Source organism: Perognathus longimembris, chromosome 24 (genome assembly GCF_023159225.1).
Source record: "Perognathus longimembris pacificus isolate PPM17 chromosome 24, ASM2315922v1, whole genome shotgun sequence".
NCBI classification, from domain to species: Eukaryota; Metazoa; Chordata; class Mammalia; order Rodentia; family Heteromyidae; genus Perognathus; species Perognathus longimembris.
In genome coordinates, this window is record NC_063184.1 from 26,833,215 (window position 1) to 26,854,640 (window position 21,426).

The 21,426-nt window shown below is 44.8% G+C and overlaps 2 protein-coding genes across 3 annotated transcripts in view; one reads left to right on the top strand and one right to left on the bottom strand.

The window, feature by feature from the left end:
* Sh3d19 (SH3 domain containing 19) overlaps positions 1-21,426 on the top strand; it is a 95,531-nt gene that overhangs the window by 11,508 nt on the left and 62,597 nt on the right. The gene's annotated exons all lie outside the window — the stretch shown is intronic.
* On the bottom strand, positions 583-8,706 carry Prss48 (serine protease 48). Its single transcript, XM_048333349.1, is given in 11 exon segments — positions 583-815; positions 817-891; positions 3,283-3,371; positions 3,374-3,451; positions 4,357-4,575; positions 4,578-4,618; positions 6,470-6,500; positions 6,503-6,538; positions 6,541-6,691; positions 6,810-6,854; positions 8,692-8,706. Coding segments are annotated over 11 exon segments (978 nt in total). The 3' UTR covers positions 583-617.

A 21,426-nucleotide genomic window follows, 5' to 3' on the forward strand; every position in this document is an offset into this window, starting at 1 on the left:
AGAGGAAAGCAGGGCTTACCATCTCCTCTTTGGCTATAGAAGTGACACTAAACAACACAAATAGGTCAAGATTGCTGACATTCAGCACCTTGACTCTTGCTACTACGTCTGGCATTCATCTATTTTAGTAGTAGGTCGCCATGATAGTTTGTAAAGTGAACTATATATAAGTGCATTTCTTTTTGGGCCCTTCGTTATAGTGTGAGGGCCAGAAGGGGATTGGAAGGGGACATAGGATGGCAGCGGAGAAATAGAAACTGAGTAAGAAGCCTATGATACCCCCTATGAGTATAAAGAAGACCATGAGTTCCTGGAGGACAATTCTGCCCTGAAATCGTAGGTACATTTGCCTGCCTGGTTTCCAGTAGTTAATATGTACAGCAAATACATATTCATAGAGGACACCCTCCCTCCCTTCTAAGACATGGGAGAGACAAAGAGTACCATGTAGAAATGTGGTATCGAGTAGTTTATTCACACTCCAAATGTTAGAAATACAGAACAATGAACCTTAATCATTTCAGATTATCAAGGAAGTCATCCAGGATCCCCAGAGACTCGTGTGAGTACCCCCATCCCCTGGGATTCACCCTGCTGGCTTCCCTCAGCTGTGTCACCTACGCTCCAGGTACATGAGGCCCAAAGGCCCAGAGGGGCCCCAGGAGAGCCAGAGGGAGCAGTATCATAGGGAACAGGAAGCCAAATGAGTCAGGATTGCTGGCTCCCAAGATGTGGGCTCTTGAGGCTGTGTCATTAAACCATTTTTGATAGTAGACCACATTGGTGTAGACCCCAGGAAGCTTTTTTCCACACTGCCACTCCCCAGCTGACCAATCCTATCTGGATCCAAATGCCACCAATGTGACAGGACAGCGGCCCTCCAGAGTCACCCTAAGGAAGAGGGAAAGGTCACGAGCTGGTGGAAAGGGTGTGGAGAGGAGTGTTCATATCAGGGAATGACCCTCAGCCCAGGCTTGAGACCTCCGGAGCCAGGGAACTCTGGGGGTGCAGACGTTGCACTGCTAGTCTTGGGGAGAGACCACAGGAATTCGAGGGTTGTAAAATTTGAAATAGGCAAAGGTCTTAGCAAAAGATCCTGGTCGTCTCAAAACATTCACCTGACCTGATAAAGCAGAATCAGATGAATTTGATCGATTTTTCATTCATCGAGTCTTTCATTCACAAAGTGAAAGTTATCAGTTGAATGAACTGCTCATGTTTTCTGTTCTTAGGGTCTTACTGCCTTTTTATGTTCAAATAATCATTTGTTATAGAAAACAATAGTGATAGTAGTTGGTAGTATGGCTTTCAATCTCTTTTTTGTAGCTGTATAACTTTCATACACCATATTATATAGAGCACATTATTATTATAACACTCATATACTATATAATTTATGCTTAAGATGCACACATGGCTTTTAGTATATTTACAGTATTATTCAGTATCACTATGTTCATTATGAACATTTGCTCCTCCCACACACTAGGTACCAGCCTCATAATCCTCCCAGCTCTAGACAAACTGGTAATCTACTATCTATCTACCTTTTATGAATTTGCTTATTGTGGATATTTTATATAAACAGAATCACACTGGCTTTGTGTGCTTAGCATATTTTTTCAAGATTTACCTGTTATAACATATCCCAATATTCCATTCCTTTTTATGGCTGCATAATATTCCATTATATTGCCATACTACATTTTGTTTGCCTATTCGTTAGGTGATAGACATCTGAATTTTTTCCAACCTTTTGGCTATTACAGACCATGTTTCTGTGAACATTCATGTACTATTTTTTTTTTCCAGCATTGGGGATCGCACTTAGATTCAGTGGTTCCTTAGTTGTTCAGAGGAGTTACACCATTAGAATCCTCTCCTAAGTATACCATCTTTGATCAATTTGTTTGGGTATATATGCATGTAATCCTGAATTGGATATATCTTTTTTATGTCAGAACCATACTGTCTTGATTACTGTTGCCCTGTAGAAAGTCTTGAAATCAGAAAGTATGGCTCTTCCAACTTGGTTGTTCTTGTTTAAGACCATTAAGGGCACTTGAATTTCCATACAAATTTTAGGATCAGCCTAGTCTGTGGTCTGTTAAGGAAAACACTCTCTGTGCTCTTGAGAAGAGCTTGAATTCTTCTGTCCTTAGGACTCTGTTTTTAAAGTTTTGCATGAGAGTAACGTCTCTCAGACCAGTCCTGCTTCAGATAACAGTTGTAAATTGTGGACAGAATATAAAAGCCAATTCTCTGAAAGTGGTGGAGAGTCGCCAAAAGCGGCAGAAACTAGAGTTAACTCTTGAAAGGGAAGAATGACATTCGTTTTGTTCTGTTTTAACAAAATGGTTTTTCCCTTGATACAGATTCAGTTATTATCCTATGTGGTGGCTGCAAAGGAAACTTAAACCCACAGTTCTAAAGAATTATGAAGCAGGATAAAGCTCTTAGCGACCATAGCAGTTGGAAAGTGAAGGGAAAAATACCAGAAAGGAAAAAGCCACATGCAGGAAGTCCCAGTGTGAAAACTCTGCTCCAGTGGCTGGCTGACCCTGAACTACTGCAAGGCCATACAGCACAGACTAAAGAGATGGCTGTTGGCGATCAAGTTGGAGTCTGGGCTCAGCCAAGCTAATAAGGCAAATCTGCATTCTTCATGAGAATCCATCTTCCCACCATCCCATCACAAACAACATCCAGGAAAGGATCCAAAACTACTAGAGGTTAAAGAAAATAAACAACAACACAAAGACACAGAATGATGTTTCCTAAGATCAACTGGCAGCTGTTATTTGGGAGGAAAAGCAATCAATGGAAAATAATGCTGTCATAACTCTGGTTTTGGAATTAGCAAGTAAAGACCTCTAAGTAGCTATTCTAACTGTGATCAACACATGTGAAGGGAAGTATGCAGATATGCAGATATTACATAGATAGTTCTTAAGAGAGATCTAGAAAAATGTGTGTGTGTGCACGCACGTGCGTGCACATGTATATATGAGAGAATAAACCAAATGGTCAATCTAGAACAAAAAATAAATTATCTGAAGTTAAAAAATTTCACAAGGTGCACTTACATCATTGTACTAAATCAATAGTCTTACCCTGGAAGACATTAAATTGATATGTTTATTGATAGATTTATCCAGGGAAACACAAGAATTATGGTTAGCTCTCAACTTGTTGTTATTTACAGATAGGGAAACTTGGATCCAAATTAAGATCTCTTAAAAACAAAGTTCCCAAAATAAAGTCTCAGGATCAAACACTCACCTTTCAACTGTCCTTCTTGTTTATAATATCGCCAGCACAAATCATGTCTTCCTTGATGACTGGCACCAATGCCGGCAGGAAGGAGCCATTGGATTGTAGAGATATTCACACTCTTGGCGATTGTAGATAGCTACTTCAGCTTCCTGCAGGATAGTAGGGTAATTGTCACCTGCGGATGAAGACAGGAAAGAGATGTAAAGCAACCTAGAAAGCTAGGCAGCACTCAGAATGTGTCGAAGTATCTAAGTGGAAACCACCAGGCAGATTTCAGTCACTTCCCAATCATGTTAACTTAGGGAAGGATTTCTGGTACCATGAAATAGAAAGTTGTGGACAATTTTCAATTATTTGTTGGAGGATTTTTCTGTTGTGTCATTATTCTAAACCAAGATTGCCATTGTAAATGAAGATTATGCATCTGGTTGAGAAAAGATGGGAGTATTCTAAAGTATTTCAAAACTTTTCCATTTTCTTGCTTGCAAGTCAATTCCCGTTTTATCTCCACTTCATCCTGGGGAAATAGTTGACACGGTGCATTGGAAACAAATCAAACAGACTAGACCCTCTCCAAACTTTATGTCAGGCTCTACACCAGAGAGAAGCAACTAGGTATTTAAATTGTTAGTATCTGCTCTAATAGCTATAGTTAGACTCCAGACAGGATATAAGACTACACAAACATGTAAATGTCAGAACTTTCTTTTTTAAAAATATTTTTATTTTATTTATTTATTTGTTTGGCCAGTCCTGAGGCTTGGACTCAGGGCCTGAGCACTGTCCCCCTGGCTTCTTTTTGCTCAAGGCTAGCGCTCTACCACTTGAGCCACAGCGCCACTTCTGGCTTTTTCTGTGTATGTGGTGCTGAGGAATCAAACCCAGGGCTTCCCGTGTGCGAGGCAAGCACTCTACCACTAGGCCACATTCCCAGCCCAGAAGAACTTTCTTACGTGAAGACGTGTAGATAATACCATCAGATGGGTCTGCTTTTGTTGAAAAACATTTGCTACAGTATATACCTAGAATGTGAATGTTCTAGAATAGGAACATCAGGAGGGTGTAGAAATCCATTCTCACCTGCATTTTCCTTAAGTAGGCCCCATCCGGTCACCCAACAAGAGGCGGGAAATTTCATTGGCTTGGAGGTGTCGGGCAGGCAGATGGGCAGGATGTCGGCATTGAAGGTGACATGGGAAGACAGCCTCAGCAAGGCAATGTCCCCTTTTGAGCTGTCGTATTCGGGGTGGAGGACGATTCGGGACACAGAGTACTCCTTGCCTTTTTTCGAGGCTTCTCTTTAAGGGATCCCAGCCAAACACTGTATGAATAAGCTGAGGACCTATGGGAAAAAGAGAGAGGGGAATAAAAATGGAGCCGACGGATGGGCCTACACTGGGTAGGAGAAGCTGTCTATATAACACTGTCTGCTAGAGCACAAAAAGGTAGTCTATTGGGGGTTAATCAGGGCCAATCTTGGGCTAGGGTTGGTTTGATTCCTTCTCTCCGCTTTGACTACTGTTCTGTTGACCTCCTTTTGTACCCTCATAGCCAGAATTTTATCTTGTCTTTTCTTCCCGATTCTCTTATCTCCCTGGCTTCAGCCACCACCTGTACGCTTCATAGCCATCATTCCTTATTGCCAGTTTTTATTTCTGTCCCGAGCACAAAACTTTAAAGCGAACTGTAATGGGTTACAGTTTAAATAACTTAAAATGCCAGGTAATTCGGTAAGATGTATGAAATAAACGAATTCATTCTGCTGGGTGCGGTAGTGCACACCTGTGATTCCAGATACTTGGGAGATCATGAGATGGAGGCCAGCCAAACAGGTTAACAAGACTCTTACTCAAAAAAAAAAAAAACGGGGGGGGGGGGTGCCTAGCATGAGTGAGACCTGGGTTCATTTCCCAATTCTGCAGTCCTCTTTCAACTATTTAGCCCTTACGAGTTTCCCTGGTATTTTCAAGAAACCCTCTATATTGACGTTTCTTAGCCCCCACTCCCCGCCCCCGTTGTAAAGTATTGCGTTCCCAATGTGGAAGGAGAAAACTGAGCTCTCCTATGCATCGCAGTGCACTCCTAACCCCTCCTTCATTTTTATCCATCTTCTTCCCCTGTGTTGTCGTAAGTTGCTGTTAGCAGTGGATTTAAGTGCACGTCCTTGTGGCTGAGCAAACATCTTATCTGGTCTCGTGATCACATTTCATGTAAAGCCTCTTGCTTCTCCTGGAGTTAATAATGGCATCTCACTTTGCTCTCTTCATTTTCTATGTACCCTTCACTGATTCATCATTCTTTCCACCAACTCCCTGCCCCAACTGTAAATCTCACATCCAAGCCTGCCATGCATTCTATCAAGACCGCCTTTATTGGTGGCCTCTGCCCTCTAGCTCTACGTAGGCTGCCATCATCCGGGCGCTTCCCTTACCCTTTATGATCTTCTTGGGAATTCTGTCTAGATCTCATTTTTATTTTCCCTCCAATTTGGTGAAACATGTGAGCCTATGACTTCCCCCAGTAATGTGCTTGAGAGATAACATTGTGGCTGCTTTGCAACTTTGGAAATGTATCCTTTCTACCACATATTAATTGGTTAGTTTGTATATGGGTAGCATTTTAGGCTGGAAATCATTTGCCCTTGCCATCTTGACATTGTTACTCCATTCTCTTTGAGCATGCACTGTGGATACTGAAAAGCCCTGTTATTTCAACTTTGGTCCCCGTTCATTATCAATTATTACATAACACGTTATGGCAAGGCCCAGCAGCTCAGAGGAACTGACCTGTGTGTCACAGATCCTGTGGGTTAGGAATCACCCGTGACTTCCAGGTTCCTGACTCCGGTGGAGGTTCAGGTATCCTGAGGTTTGCTTGGGAAAGAACTGGATTCCAGACTCACATTGCTTTGGGGCTTCAGGAGGGGTCTCTCCCCACCGCTGCTTGCGTATGTATACTGTCTCTGTGAGAGGGCTCTGATTGTGTTTGTGACCACCCCCAATAAAACAAAAAGCTAAGAGAACCCCTTTGCTCATATTTAGGAAGTGATTTGATTAAAAGTTAGGACATTTCTACTACCATGCCTGTCCTCTACGGAGATGACCTAGGATTTGCTTCTTCTGCTCCACTCACTTACATGGTTCAAACATTTAAAGACAAGCTAGCTGTCCCCGTGATAGCAGCCAGGACTCACTTGGGTAGGCAGTGTGTGGCTGTCAGTACCCAGTCCTACTGCGGAGGGACCCTCCGCAGATGGGGTTCTGTCCAAATGAAGGCTGACTTGCCAAGGCCAGTGTCCTATAGCAGCATCCTGGCCACCAACAATGCAGCTCGAAAATACAGGCTTTCCACACACTAGAGAAAGAAGGGAAAGAGAACCACAGAGATCTGGGCATTCTGCTCCTCTGCTCCCCTCCTTTCATTCTCAGACCCTATGCCTTCCCAAGACCTAAGCCCCCTCCCGGGACTCCACACCCACCCCTATTTGAGTTCAAGTCCAGCAAATCTAAATAGAGCCTGTGGAGACCACTCACCTGATTGTAGGTCTTTGTTTTGGGGAAGAGAACAGAGGCAAAACCCTACGGAAGACACATTGTTAGTGCTTAAGACATCTTGTGTCTCCAGTCACTGGGTGTAGGTGTTTTAGGTTGTAAACCAGAGCAATGCCGCGAAATGCTTTGGAGATCTCGAAGCTGGTTGCTTTGGTGCTGATTGACTACGGTGGCATTTTGCAGTATTTATGTAATCATTCCTTCCTGTGGTTGGAACCCCATTTCTTTTAAGTCTCTTAAGGGCGGGAAAGATTCACAACAGGCCCACACCGGAGGATCAGAAGATTCTCCCATTCTATCCCCTCCTGAAGTGCAGTTGTCCCGGGCCCTCTCTGATTTTGGTGCTGGTATTGGGGGTAGTATTGTTGGTTTTTGGTTTTTTTTGGTTAATGTTGGCTATGGAACCCAGGGCCTAGCACAGGCAACGAAGCCTCCACCACACGGCTGCGTGCCCAGCCTCCTCCAGGCCTCTGCCCACCCGTGGCTCCTTCCCCCAGGCTGTCACCCCTCACCCCTCACCTCTCACCCGGAGCCTTAGGCGTCCCTTCCTCCTGCAGCCTTCCGCTTTCCGTGTTTAATGGGTGCACCGGCTCTGATCCCCATGGAGACCGGGGTCTTGGCCTGCTGGTGGTGGGGGGGGGCCGCTCCTAGGTGACGGGGTTGTACAGGCTGCCTTCGTCCTCCCCTGTGGGACCTCGGGGTGGACGGAGCTGGGGGGCCGCCTGCCCCCCCCCCCCCCGGCCCCTCACAGGCCCTGGGGCTCACCCAGCAGCAGCAGCAGCAGCAGCAGGTCCGCCAGGCGCCCAGGGCCCACGGCGCGCAGGGCCTGCCAGAAGCTGCAGGTGGGGGGCGGGGCCTGAGGCCTGAGGCGGGGCCTGAGGCCTGGAGGAGCAGCAGGTGGGGTTTGGGGGGCGGGGCCTGAGGCCTGAGGCAGGGCCTGAGGCCTGGAGGAGCAGCAAGTGGGGGCCAGGGGCGGGGCCTGGCCTGAGGCCTGGAGGAGCAGCAGGTGGGGACTGGGGGGCGGGGCCTGAGGCCTGAGGCGGGGCCTGAGGCCTGGAGGAGCAGCAGGTGGGGATTGGGGGGCGGGGCCTGAGGCCTGAGGCAGGGCCTGAGGCCTGGAGGAGCAGCAGGTGGGGGCCAGGGGCGGGGCCTGAGGCCGGGGGCGGGGCCTGAGGCCTGGAGGAGCAGCAGGTGGGGGCCAGGGGCGGGGCCTGAGGCCGGGGGCGGGGCCTGAGATCTGAGGCGGCGCCCCCTGCTGGCCTGGTGGAGCTGCCGGTGGGGGGGGGGCCTGAGGCGCCCCCTGCCGGCCCGGAGGAGCAGCAGGTAGAGAGGGACAGGAGAGACTGGCTGTTCGATGCCCCCTGTCGGGTGCAGCGCTGGCATTGGATTGTGTGAGATAAGCGCCTGTTTGTACCGAGCATGCGCGGCCCGCGGGCCTTCATCGCCGCCGCGTGGGGAGCCGCCCTGGCTTTCGATCCGCTTTCGTGTTGGGACACCGTGACCTTGAGCGAGCGGGCTTCTGCATTTCCCCGTCGGGCTAGGTAGGCCTGTGAGCCCAATGGATGGGTTTCAAGGAAAATCACTCCCCGTGGCACTCGGGTGCCACCTGTATTCGACCGGTCTTCCTTCCCGGTTTCTATCATCTCCCAATAATGCCACCAAATGCAAAAAAAATCGTGCATCCACTAATGTGTTAGTCCATGACGGGGTCAGAGTCTTCGTGATACACTCACCACCCCGTCCCTCTGAAGACTGCAGTAGAGACCGAACTCACAGCACACACAGAGCTGGAGGTTGGGGGGGGGGGGTTGGGGGGAGCCTGTATTCAAGCCACGACCCTCTGCCCTGCCTCCCAGAACCTCACCTTGATCTCATACATGCAAAAACGCAGTTAGTTCCGTTCCCCAGAGTTCCCACGGTCTTCGTAGTTTGAGCATGGTTTAAAAGTCGAAACCTACCCACGGATGATGGCTCACACTGTCATACTAGCTACTCCGGAGGCTGAGATGGAGAGGATCCTAGTTTGAGGCCAGTCCAGCAAAAAAAAAAAAAAAAAAGCCCAAACCTGTCATCATCACAGTTATGAAGAAAGTATAACTTAGGGGCACTGTGGTTCAGGCTTGCCCCGGCATAAGTACAAGGCCATCTTTGGAAAAAAAAAAAATAGCAAAAGCAAAATGGGCTGCACACACAACTAAAGTTGTAGAATGCACGCCTGCCAGACAAGTGCAAGGCCCTGGGTTCAAACCCCCGCAGTACTGTTAAGAAAAGGAAAAGGTAGCTGCTGTTTTTATTATTGTTGTCCCTGAACAGATACTGCGGGGTGAAGCGTTGATTTGCATCTGGGCAGACGCATTATCTTTGCAATTGAGATGGATGCGCCTGTAGACCAGAGCTTCTCAGCCCTGACACTGTGGACAGATGATTCTTTGTTGTGGGGTTGGCTGTCTGCTCATAGTAGGGATAGGAGCCAGAGAGTAGGCGATAGGCGTCATCCCAGGCTTCTGTGTTCTAAGTGGATGACACACTCACTCCTAGTTGTGACCTATCGGCTGACATTGTCCAGTGTCCCCCGAGGGGCAGAATCACCAGGGACTTGATGTAGAGCCAGGATACCATTTCATGACTAAGTCCCTCTAAAACCATCTGAAGAATAACTGGCTTGATCGGGTCCTCATTCTTGAGCTTGGACAAGGTATTTTGAGTCAGGCTTCAGTTTCACTACAGGAAGTCATAGAACTGGTCTGTACACTCAGCTTCTATTATGTCAGGGCCAGCCCCGGGCAGCCTCCTCCTCTCTCTGGCTCTTTGCCTTCTTAACCAGTCTGAATGTTTTCCTGGATTGGCCCTGTTCTACACCCCTTAGGCCTTGGGCCCTACTTCTCTTTACCCAGCCCACCACATCTCCAGTAGGGTTTGGTCTTGTTCTTTGGTTATTATAGCTTCGTGTGTGTGTGTGTGTGTGTGTGTGTGTGTGTGTGTGTGTGTGTGTGTGTTTAAAATCCACTTCTATTCTTCTTAAAAGAAAATTCACTTCATACTAATGGAATTTTTCCTCCTGGTATTGACAACTGTAGTCTGTAGCTCTCATTTTGTGAATTCAACAAAACAAAATTGGATACTTTCTGTTTACAAGCTACTGTCCTAGATGCTGTTAGAGGGTCAGGAAGATGAATGGAACACTGGTTTCTTTTCTCCAGGCTATTCTTATCTATTCAAAGAAAGAAGGAAGCTGTATGCACCCAAATAACCACAAATGGAGGCCAGGAGTCCAATCAAAGGTACAAATGAATAGGACCAAAGGGCAGATATTTTTTGGTATAGTAAAAGGAAGAACCTTTCATAGAGCTTTCTAACAACAGATGGAAGTAATTTATTATAATGGAAAGACACATTTTTGAGGTCAGTCCTAGATAAATCTGTTAAAGCAAATATTAGCTGTGTCTTCTCAGACAAGTTAACTTCCCTGATTGTGGGCTGTTTACCTCCTTTGGTTGTTAAAGCTAAATAAGATAAATCTTAAAAGCAACCAGCAGAGTGCCTAATACAAAAGAGCTATAAAGTAAATATAAGTTCCTGCCATAGCTAAGAGATCCAATAAAGATGTCTCTTCACCCAGGGAAACAGCCTGGGCAGGCCTTTTGCACATAGCACAGTTTGGTTCAGCTCATCCTTCTCTTGGTTTTGAGCCTTACCTATTTAGCTGTGGGAATTCAGGGCTTGTCAGAGCACCTAGAGCAGATCAAATTCAAAACCTAACTGACTGAGTCTATTTTAAAAGACTGTGTAGAAATAAGTACAGTTGTTTGCAATGAGAACTGTGAACTGCTATTATTTTGATCATTTCCATCATTTTTCCCAACCGGATCACCTTCCTCTTTCTTATTGAGTAGGAAATCCAAATCACCAATTAGCTAGTGATTTGAGGAGGTTTAAGAATAGAGCAGGGTTGGAAATAGGGCCTAGTGGTAGAGTGCTTGCCTTGTATACATGAAGCCCTGGGTTCGATTCCCCAGCACCACATATATAGAAAAGGCCAGAGGTGGCACTGTGGCTCAGGTGGCAGAGTGCTAGCCTTGAGCAAAAAGAAGCCAGGGACAGTGCTCAGGCCCTGAGTCCAAGCCCCAGGACTGGCAACAAAAACAAAACAAATAAACAAAAAGAAAAAAAAAGAATAGAGCAGATGGAGGTAGCTAATCTCTGAACATTTCACTGCAGGATGAGACACTGTAAGCGCTTCCTTGAAGAAACTGGGTAACAGCCGCCTGATGATTCATTCCTGTAGTTCCAGGTTCTTGAGAGGGTAGCTCAAGTTAACAAGATTATATCCCCCCCCCCAAAAAAAAAGAAAATACAGACCAAGGGGCTGGGGATGTGACTCAGATTGTCGTAGCACTCGCCTATTGTGCATGAGGCTCGGAGTTCAAGCCCTGGCTTTAAAAGCAAAGACAAAACACGAAAAAGGCAAAGAAGATAAAAGAGCAGTTCTCGATGGCAGATTTGCCATAGCGTAAATGCCAAGTTGATTTCCATCTTCCCCTTCCCTCGACAGCGTAGGGTCTGATGAGCATATGGTTATCTGATTTTTTTCCCTTCCCAGATTCTATGCCAGGCACATGCCTTCTTCATGGCCGTTTTTTCAGCAGTCAGTAATGCTGCCGATTAGATTTGGGCTCTCTAAGATTTGATCTCATTTGCGGTGTGGTCCCTTGAGAATATTCTTAAGTGTCGTTTATGCCTACAATAAATCAATAGGTCATGTAGAAGAGGGGTTTGGTGGGACGGTGAAATGTGAAGCAGTGACCCCGCTTCCCATCCTCTTGGCCTCACTGTGCGTGGTCAGCTTTCCAGGTCTGCTGTCCTGGGAGGTATCAGGATCCTCTATTGGGTCTGCTCAAAGCCAGCTTCTGCCTTGAGCTGAGTCATATCAGATGATTTGTAAACTGCCTTTCCACTACTTTATTTTGTAACTCTATACTCTCCTTTTATCTCCTTGTGGTACCTTGTGCCTCTGCTACGCAGCTCTCTCAGCTTTGTTCTGATACTTTTTCCCACTTACTTGGCACCCTAGTTTCAATGGGTTTAGCTTGTCTTACACTGAAACCATTTCCAGAGTAAGAAAGTATGCTTTGATTGCAATTCTGACATATTGTCATCTAAAACAAACAAACAAACAAACAAAAAATCGTGATGACTATGTTGGATGGTGTCACAAGCAAAAGCGTACCTGCCTAATAAGCACAAAACTCTGAACTCAAACCCCAGTACCACTGGAAAACATTTTTTTTTTTTTTTTTGGCCAGTCCTGGGCCTTGGACTTCAGGGCCTGAGCACTGTCCCTGGCTTCTTCCCGCTCAAGGCTAGCACTCTGCCACTTGAGCCACAGCGCCGCTTCTGGCCGTTTTCTGTATATGTGGTGCTGGGGAATCGAACCTAGGGCCTCATGTATCCGAGGCAGGCACTCTTGCCACTAGGCTATATCCCCAGCCCCTGGAAAACATTTTTTAAAAAAGATTTGATATAGGGGCTGGGGATATGGCCTAGTGGCTAGAGTGCCTTGTAGACATGAGGCCCTGGGTTCGATTCCCCAGCACCACATATACAGAAAACGGCCAGAAGTGGCGCTGTGGCTCAAGTGGCAGAGTGCTAGCCTTGAGCAAAAAGAAGCCAGGGACAGTGCTCAGGCCCTGAGTTCAAGGCCCAGGACTGGCCAAAAAAAAAGATATAAAATTTTTGCCTACTGCCAGTAGCCTGCACTTGTAATCATAGCTACTTGGAAGGAAGAGACCAGGATTATGATTTGAGGCTAGCCCAGGCAAATAATTCATGAGACCCACCATCTCAGCTAATAGCTGGGTACATTAGCTCAGACCGATTATTCCAGGTATGGACACACTGAGATTGAGAAGTGAAAAAGAAAGAGCTAGAATGTGATTTCAGCAATAACTATGGGTTTTTGCCTGAATGAAACAGCCCATACTGTAAAACCAAGGGGTTTGGTAGAGGTTAGATGAGGAATTCACTGAGCAGGAAAGACCATGAGACTCATCTCCAAATGATCACCAAAAAAAACTAGAAGTAGAGCTGTGGTTCAAGTGGTAGAATGCTAGCCTGGAGCCAAAAAAAGCTGTTCAAGCCCCAGTACCAGTATCCAAAAAACTAAATGCATGAGAATGTCCCTCCGGACATGTACAACAAGCAGCTGAAGGTACGAACCTGGAATTGCAGAGATTGGCTGTCACTAGGTTCCCTTAGGGTTTCATTTGCATGTCACCATTGAAAGCTGTGAAATTAGGAAAGGTCATCCCAGAGGGAGCATAAATAATGCTCACTGTCCTAAGAATTGATCTAGATGAGATAGGAGCCTGAAAGACAGATTGTGTAAAGATTGTGTTTGTAGGAGGAAGAAGTGGTCAGTTGCCAAATGCTTTAGGTGAGGGACAGCTGACTGGGATTTAGCACTATGGAACCACTCTGGAGAGTGAGAGTAATTTGAGACAGCGAAAAGTAGTTCTGCTATGAAGGGAAACAGAGAAACAGCTGGCAAAAAAAAAAAAAAAAGAGTCTGGGTGGCCCAGACTTTGGTCTGTTGTTGTTTCAAGATGGGAGAAATGTCATCATGCTTTCATTCTAGTGGAATTATCCAGCAAAGAAGGGGAAGTTGGTGAAACAAGAAAGGAAGTGGGGAGATTGCTGGATGGGTGTCTCCCAGCAGGGGCTGAACCTCATTCACCTGTGGCCCGCTGGAACAAACAGATCTTCCCCCGAAGAGGAGCAGAGGCACCGATGTCAGCTGTAGGAAACGTGTGTGGACTCCTCATCATTTCTGTTTCTTCTGAAATAGAAAAGTACCCATTGGGAAGGAAGAAAGGAGTGGAGGTGTTGAAGACTAAGGGGAAATGATGGACTCGGGATGTGTTGTGGGCAAACCTAGCAGTGGCACCGGTCACCCCATTGATCTCCAGTGTTTGGCTGGCCAGGCAGAGGCTCTCTTCTCTTCTTCTTCTTCTTCTTCTTCTTCTTCTTCTTCTTCTTCTTCTTCTTCTTCTTCTTCTTCTTCTTCTTCTTCTTCTTCTTCTTCTTCTCTCTCTCTCTCTCTCCATCCCTCCCTGTCAGAGAAGGTGGCTTTTCCTAATGCAGGAGGGCCGTTCTTCGTCCTATAGGAGTAGTTATGCTTCTCTCCTAGCACCTCCGAACAAGCTCTGAAGAGTGAACTCCTGCACTGGGAATGTGGCTCGAGTGGTCACGTGATTGCCTAGCAAGTATAAGACCCTGAGTTCAAACCCTGTTACTGTAAAACAAAACAAACAAGAATGGATTCCTACATGCAGGAGTGGGGGGAGGGGATGAATGGATTGGGGAAATCATAATGATTTTCTGTCACCGGCAGCAGAAAGATCTGGAATTTAAAGTGAATTTGGCCTTGCTCACAACAGGCGCAGGTGGAGGCGGGGAGCCAGCAAGGGGTTTGTTCCAGCCAGGGCGAGGTTTCCGTGGTGGGAACAGTCTCAGGAATGACAAGTAATGTCATATAATGATAAGCCATGAACTGGAAGTAGGGAAGAGGGAATTAGGGAAAAACAAACAAACAAAAAAAAGTGTGGGTTGTAACTCCTAACAGGGCTGACCGTTGTCGGAACTGCTATTCTTACTATAAAGGAGGCCGAGAAAGATAATTAAGTGTCTGGGAAGATGAGCGTGCCTAAAACTGAGAGCAGGAAGAGGTTATTGTCACGGGTGATCATGAAGCCATGAAAGTAGTGTTCGAGGTCTGCTGAAAGCAGGTTTGGGTTGGGAGGAAGGGATTAGGGCTTCTTAGGAATGTGCCACCCGTCTCCTCCCCGTGAAACTGGAGGCTGCCGTGGCTCTGTCTCACGACTTCACTGACTGATCTTCCAGCTGGTGATTTGCCAGTCACGCCATGCCAAAAGGCTGTTCAGAACTGTGCCTGACATGTATACCCACAGACCAGGGCACTCTCGCGTTTTCTCCCGACATGCAGATGGAAAGGATATTTTAATCGTTGTTATTAAAATGTGGATAGGCCAGACTTGTGCTGTGGCTGCCTATTGGATTTGTTCCTTACAATTAGGGAAAAACATTAGACAGAAGTGAAAATGTCTAAGCAACAGAGTTTTCTTCCTCCGTGTTTCCACCCCTTATCCCGGAATTCACGATCCTCCTGCCTCAACCTCCCCTACTTCCCTAGTGCTGAGATTACGGCGTATGTCACTCTGCAAGGTGAAAAGGGAAACAAAATTTACCAGTAACCAGGTTTCCTGATTAAACTTTGGTCTGTTTTAGAAGGAAGGATTTGTCAGAGTGCATATTTAATATACAATATGCGATAGTCTAGGTCTGCATTTGGTCATGTTTTATCATTTTTCTCATGCTTACCTTATACAAAGTCAGTATGAGTCCTATTTTTTATTGATGAGTTGATAGCTTTCTCATCCTTTCTTCAGAAACAAGTTGGAAATAAATGTTTTGTATAGAGCCAGAAGGGCCAAGTGTAACTCTTTCGTTTAACTGAGAAAATAGTTGTGACTAGCTGGGCATAGATGGGTACAACGGATTGGTGCTTCGCATGCAGGTGTGGCCAGACTGAAAGTGCAGGAGGCTGCGTGTGTTAAGTCCCTTCACTGGGACTACTGGCACAGTAATCACACACTCTCGAGTGCATCCCAGTCCAGCCTTCATGGAAGCACACATCTGTTTGAATCTCACAACAGTCTTGCAATAGGCACTTAAGTGTTTTTTTTTTTTTTTTTTTTTTTTTTTTGGCCAGTCCTGGGCCTTGGACTCAGGGCCTGAGCACTGTCCCTGGCTTCTTTTTGCTCAAGGCTAGCACTCTGCCACTTGAGCCACAGCGCCACTTCTGGCCATTTTCTGTATACGTGGTGCTGGGGAATCGAACCTAGGGCTTCATGTATGGGAGGCAAGCACTCTTGCCACTAGGCCATATCCCCAGTCCACTTAAGTGTTTTTTGAGGCTCACTTTATGTCTTTAAGTAAGAGATGGTAGAGTGTTTACAGATGGCCAACAATGATATTGAATTTACAACGAAAAAGCTGAATTTAGTTTCTAAATTGAAAAAAAAAACAAAAGAGTAAGGGGCTGGGAATATGGCCTAGTGGCAAGAATGCTTGCCTTGTATATATGAAGTACTGGGTTTGATTCCCTAGTACCACATATATAGAAAAGGCCAGAAGTGGCGCTGTGGCTCAAGTGGCAGAGTGCTAGCCTTGAGCAAAAAGAAGCCAGGGACAGTGCTCAGGCCCTGAGTCCAAGGCCCAGGACTGGCAAAAAAAAAATTTAAAAAAAATCAGTAAAAGCACACTTCAGAAAAGCATGGAGGTGTTTTTTTCACTGATGTGTTTTATTTGCTTTATTTTTTTTGTTCCCTGGGGACTGCCAGGCAGGGAGATGGGGGGGTGGGGTTGTCCAGGGGAAGAAGATGGGAGCGACTCCTGCCTCCTGGTGCTTGGTAGAACGGGAAGGTAATCCTCTTTCTGTGGATTTAAAGTCCACTTTCTCGTCATTCCTCCAAACTCTCTTTCCTGTTGTGCTTTGTCACTGGAAGAATTTCTTAATGCTCAAAGCAATTTTTCTTGATTATCTTAGGCCTAAAAATGCTACTGACTTGAACTGTGCATGTTTGAACATGTACAAATATTTATTTTAAGTTAAGTTTAATCTTCCAAATGCTTCCTGCTGTCTGGAGAGAACTTAAAAGTATGGTTCAGAAATCAAGTGACACAAATACTTCCTAATTAGAGAAATCTCTAGTCCGTACTAACTAAAAATATATTGACTAGTCTTTTAATCAGCTGTGCTTATTTCTAAGCACTAAATTCTTGAGCATTTGGGGTAAAAAAAAGAAACATTTGGTCCATATCAGAAATAGCTAGACTTTTTCCAGACTCTCAGGGTAAAAGTAAAGCACATAAAAAAAATAAAGGTAAAAAGAGTCAACGCAATTTTTTTTAATGGCAATTTCTGATCTGTCTTGGAGGTAGGATGGTTATGGTGTTTATTAGTATTTGCTTTTTCTTGTTTGTTGCTGGTAGGGCTGTTAGGAATTTGTGTTTGTGGGAGTCTCAGTATTACTCAGGGAAATAAGATCAGTCATACTGTTTGTTTTTTTCATAAATACAGGGTAGTACTTTTGTTTTGCTTTGTGTGCTTCTTCTTTCTTTTTTTTTTTTCTTCCTTGTGGTACTGTGGCTTGTGCCTGTAATCCTACTCAGGAGACTGAGATCTGAGGATCCTGGACCAAAGTCAGCCTGGTCAGACAAATCTTTTAGACTCTTATCTCCAATTAACCAGCAAAGAAGCCAGAAGTGGAAGGGTGGCTCTTGTAACTCATTAAAAAGTATCCAGTGCCGGCATAGGAATACACACCTGTAATCCAGCTGAAACCGAAGGCTCTCCAGTTGAAGGCCAGTCAGGACAACTTCATGAGGTTCTTTTTCAACAATAAAATTCAAAGAAGGGCTTGGGATGTGTAGCTCAGCGGTAGAGTGTTGGCCTGGTCTGTGTGAAGCCCTGGAAACAATCCCAGGTTAGGTTGTAGTTAGTTTACATGATTAAGTCAGGTGACCATTTTCTATTTAAGGAAACAGCTTTACCGCAGATTGACTCTAATTTAACATCCAACTTTTCACTTCATACTCAAACCCCGTACATTTCATCTTGTTCTTTTCTGACCTCAGCTAATGAGAAGAGTGTTCCATGAAGTATATCCGTCCACATGCTTCCTGCTTTTATATGGTGTCACCCTCCCTACGGTTTCCATTCTCTAGTCAACACTGTTGCTTCCACTTCCGTCACTGTTGCCATTGAATTCTTTGCTTTGAATTTGCTTTGTTGCTTTGAATTCTTGTTGCTACTGTCATAAATGGTCCTTCCGCTTCTATTAACTCTCCTACCGCTATCCATCCCTCCGTGTTATCTTTCTTTCATTGAGTACAAAAAAACGTACAAGTTACTACATAGTAAGTATTCATGAATTGCTCCAATATGGTCCTGAATTAATTTTGTGTTTTCTTCACACCCTAAGCTCAGCCAACACTAGTTACACAATACTTCCTGAATTCTTTGTACCTTTGCATTTTTGTATATATGATTCTCCCAACACAGAGGTGTCATCCTGTCCTAACATTCCCAATTTTCCTTTTTCCCAGCCAAAAGTTATGCCCAGGTCTGATTCTTTTTCTGGAAGAATTTACCAATTTCTTAGTCATAACTAAACTTTCCTTGTAATTCCATATTTTATAGGAGCTTCTAGACATTTGTTTTGACTGTTTACTAGCCATCTGTAAGTCCCAGTGATCAGAATGACAGCTGATACAGGGATTTCTTTTTTTTTTTTAATATTTGTTGCAAGACAGGTATACCAGTATAAGTGATGGAATAACTTTAATGATATATGGGATTAGCTCATGCTGTAAAGATACGCCTGGGACATACATAGATTTTGTTGGTGATATTATTTGGGAAAAGTCTGGAAATTTGTGCAATTTTTTTGTATTTAACATTTACAATTCCTACACTTCTCATACCAGTCAGTAATGTTACCACTCTTCTGCCCTTTTGGTAGCATAAATATGCATCCGTAATTGTTCTTGGGTTTGGCACGATAGTGCACACCTATGGTGGAAGGTACAGAAGATGCAGAGATAAAATGATTGTGGTTCAAGGCCAGTGTAGGTAAATTCACCAGACTCTTTTTTTTTTGGCCTTGCCTGGGACCTGGGCTCAGGGCCTGAGCACTGTCCCTGGCTTCTTTTTGCTCAAGGCTAACACTCTGTCACTTGAGCCACAGCGCCGCTTCTGGCCATTTTCTGTATATGTGGTGCTGAGGAATCGAACCCAGGGCCTCATGTATACGAGGCAAGCACTCTTGCCGCTAGGCCATATTCCCAGCCCCTCACCAGACTCTTATAATCAGAAAAAAGCCAAAAGTGAAGGAAGGCATAGTTTGAGTGGCAGAGCACCATCAGAGAGTGAAAAAAAAAAAAAACTGTAATGAGAGTATGAGACACAGAGTTCAAGCCCTGTGCCAGCACAAAACAAAAAACTAACTGAAAGGCTTGAGATGGCATGGCTTGAGTGGTGGACCACTACCCTGAGTTTAAACCCCAGCATTATCTAGAAAGAAAGATTCATACCTCCTACCCCAGCTACAGGAGAAGATGAGGAAGTCAGAGGATCATAGTGCAAGGCTGGCTCTAAGGAAAAATGTGAGAACCCCCCAGGTATCTGTGGCTTGTGCCTGTAATCCTAGCTACTCAGGAAACTGAAATCTGAGGTTTGCAGTTCAAAGACAGCCTGGGCAGGAAAGTCCATGAGATTTTTGTCTCCGTTCAGCACCCAGAAAGAAGTGGAGCTGTGGCTCATGTAGTAGAGTGCTAGCCTTGAGCACAAAAGTTCAGAAACAGCACAAAGTCCTTGGGTTGAAGCCCCAGGACCAGCATAGAAACAAACAACAACAAAAAGAAGTGAGACTCTAAAAAATAACTAAAGCAAAATGGGCTCAAGTGGTAGAGCATTTACTTAGAAAGCACAAGGTGCCCTAAGTTCAAATCTCAATACTTCAAGAAAATAGTTTGCTCTTGTGTCTCAACATAGACTGTGATTTTTTTTTTGTTGAAAGTTGATTGTGTTATAGTCTGTCTATATTCCTAATCTATTGTGCTTGAAGACTTTCAGCACTATCCTTGATTCTCTTTCCTGTTGAGCAGACCTGGGATAGATCAAGGAGATCTATATTTGAGCAAGCAGAGACAGAGGGTGGCCAAAGCTAATACTGATCTAACTCAACCTGTGTCTGCAATTGTTTCATCCCAGGCTCTGTGGGAAAGAAGCTTTTACCACCTTACTCTGGTTTCTGACAGAATGGAAGAGCTCTCCTGTTTCATCTCTGCATTGCTGAAAGTGTCCTCTGACCAAATGGCAGATCTGTTCTCAGACCTATTTTTTACTCACCTGTGATGCATGGAGTTCATCCAGGACCAATTTCAAACACACATGTTTTCACATTTCTCCTTGAGTCTGGGTGTAAAAATCTATGATGGTAATGACTGGCACACCCAAGGTCTCTAGGAGTCATGTAGATGACACAGAAGCTGTCCCAGAGCACATTCTTGCCTGTAGTTGTTCTCCCCTCGCCTAATCTTTGAGTATTTTAACTATCTTTTGCGAGGGTAGACTTCACATCGCCATAAAACCGTAAATACCCAGATTGGTGTCCTATTAAAAATATTTTTCTGAGGTTATTTGACTCCTAAGAATGTAGGAATTCAGCAGATTTCAAGCCTGTCTTCTAACTGTTGATTTTATAATGAGTTACCATCTTAAATTACTACCTCCCTCTCATCATGCCCCTGGATGGATGCTCTGCTCGTAAATTCAATGTTAGTAAGCTAAGATTGTTGGTAATGACAGGAAGGGGAGTAAACTGGAGCAGTTGTCCTGACCCAGACACCTTGTTGTAGATACCCAAGTCCAATGCTTCTGTATTCTTAGGAACTTATAAGAGGGGATGGTTGATGGCACTAATGAAAACCTCGGACCCTGGATTTAGTCGCTATACTGCGTGCCATCTGATACTGAAAGCTCATTGTGGCTGGGGTGAGCCGAGTTTCAACATGTTTCTCCTAGCGCATTTATCAATTTATCCCAGAACTTGGACTTTGTACTGGTCCAGATGTAGGTTCGGATGTTCTTATTTTATCTTTATTTAAGTAATTTCACTGAGCCTTTTTGCTTTGTCATAAAATAAAAATGCCAAAGGCCTAGACCATGGGACTTTATGGTCCCATGATTAAGATTAAGTGAAAATGTACGAAAGAAGGCCTCAAGGGAGGAAACAGTGAGTAACAGCTGTCATTGTTTACCCAGTTTTTGAATTGGTTCCGATGGTTTTCTGTGACCTGAGAGCCAAAAGTGAAACCCTTATGAAGCATTCTGTGTCTCTGGGATAAATGCAAAAATGTGATGCAATAAAAATGGTAATGAAAAACAGAATGTTTTTTAAGAAACTAATTCTGCAACACTGAAGTCTTACTTCCAAATATTTCCTTCCAAATCACAATTATCCAAAGGCTTTGGGAGATAATGTGCTCTCTCTTTGTGTATTAGCAACATCAGTCCCACTCCATAAAAGAAACAAAAAAAGAACAAATAACACAGAGGCTCTTTAGCTCAGATGATTTCTAATTTGCAGGTTCAGTGAAGTATATTCAGCAGCAGAAGCTTCTGTGACATCTCTGCGGTGTAAGGTGTTAGGCATTATATTTTGTGAAATGTGGGGCTGGGCACTGACCCTTAGCTTTTTCGCTCAAGTCTGGCATCTGCCCCTTGAGCCACAGCTCCACTTCCCTAAAGGCACTGTTTTAAGCAGTGTAGATTCATGGGAGCTGTCCGACATCAGAATGTGCTTGCTGCTGATGGGTGCTAAGCAGCCACTGGATGAAGGAGAAGGAGAGGCCGTTATTTCTGCTCATGAGAAGAAATCAAATACTTTAAGGCTAAATGGCAGCTAGCTCTCGGGTATCTCTTTAGACCCAACAACTCTGTACCACGAGACAGTTG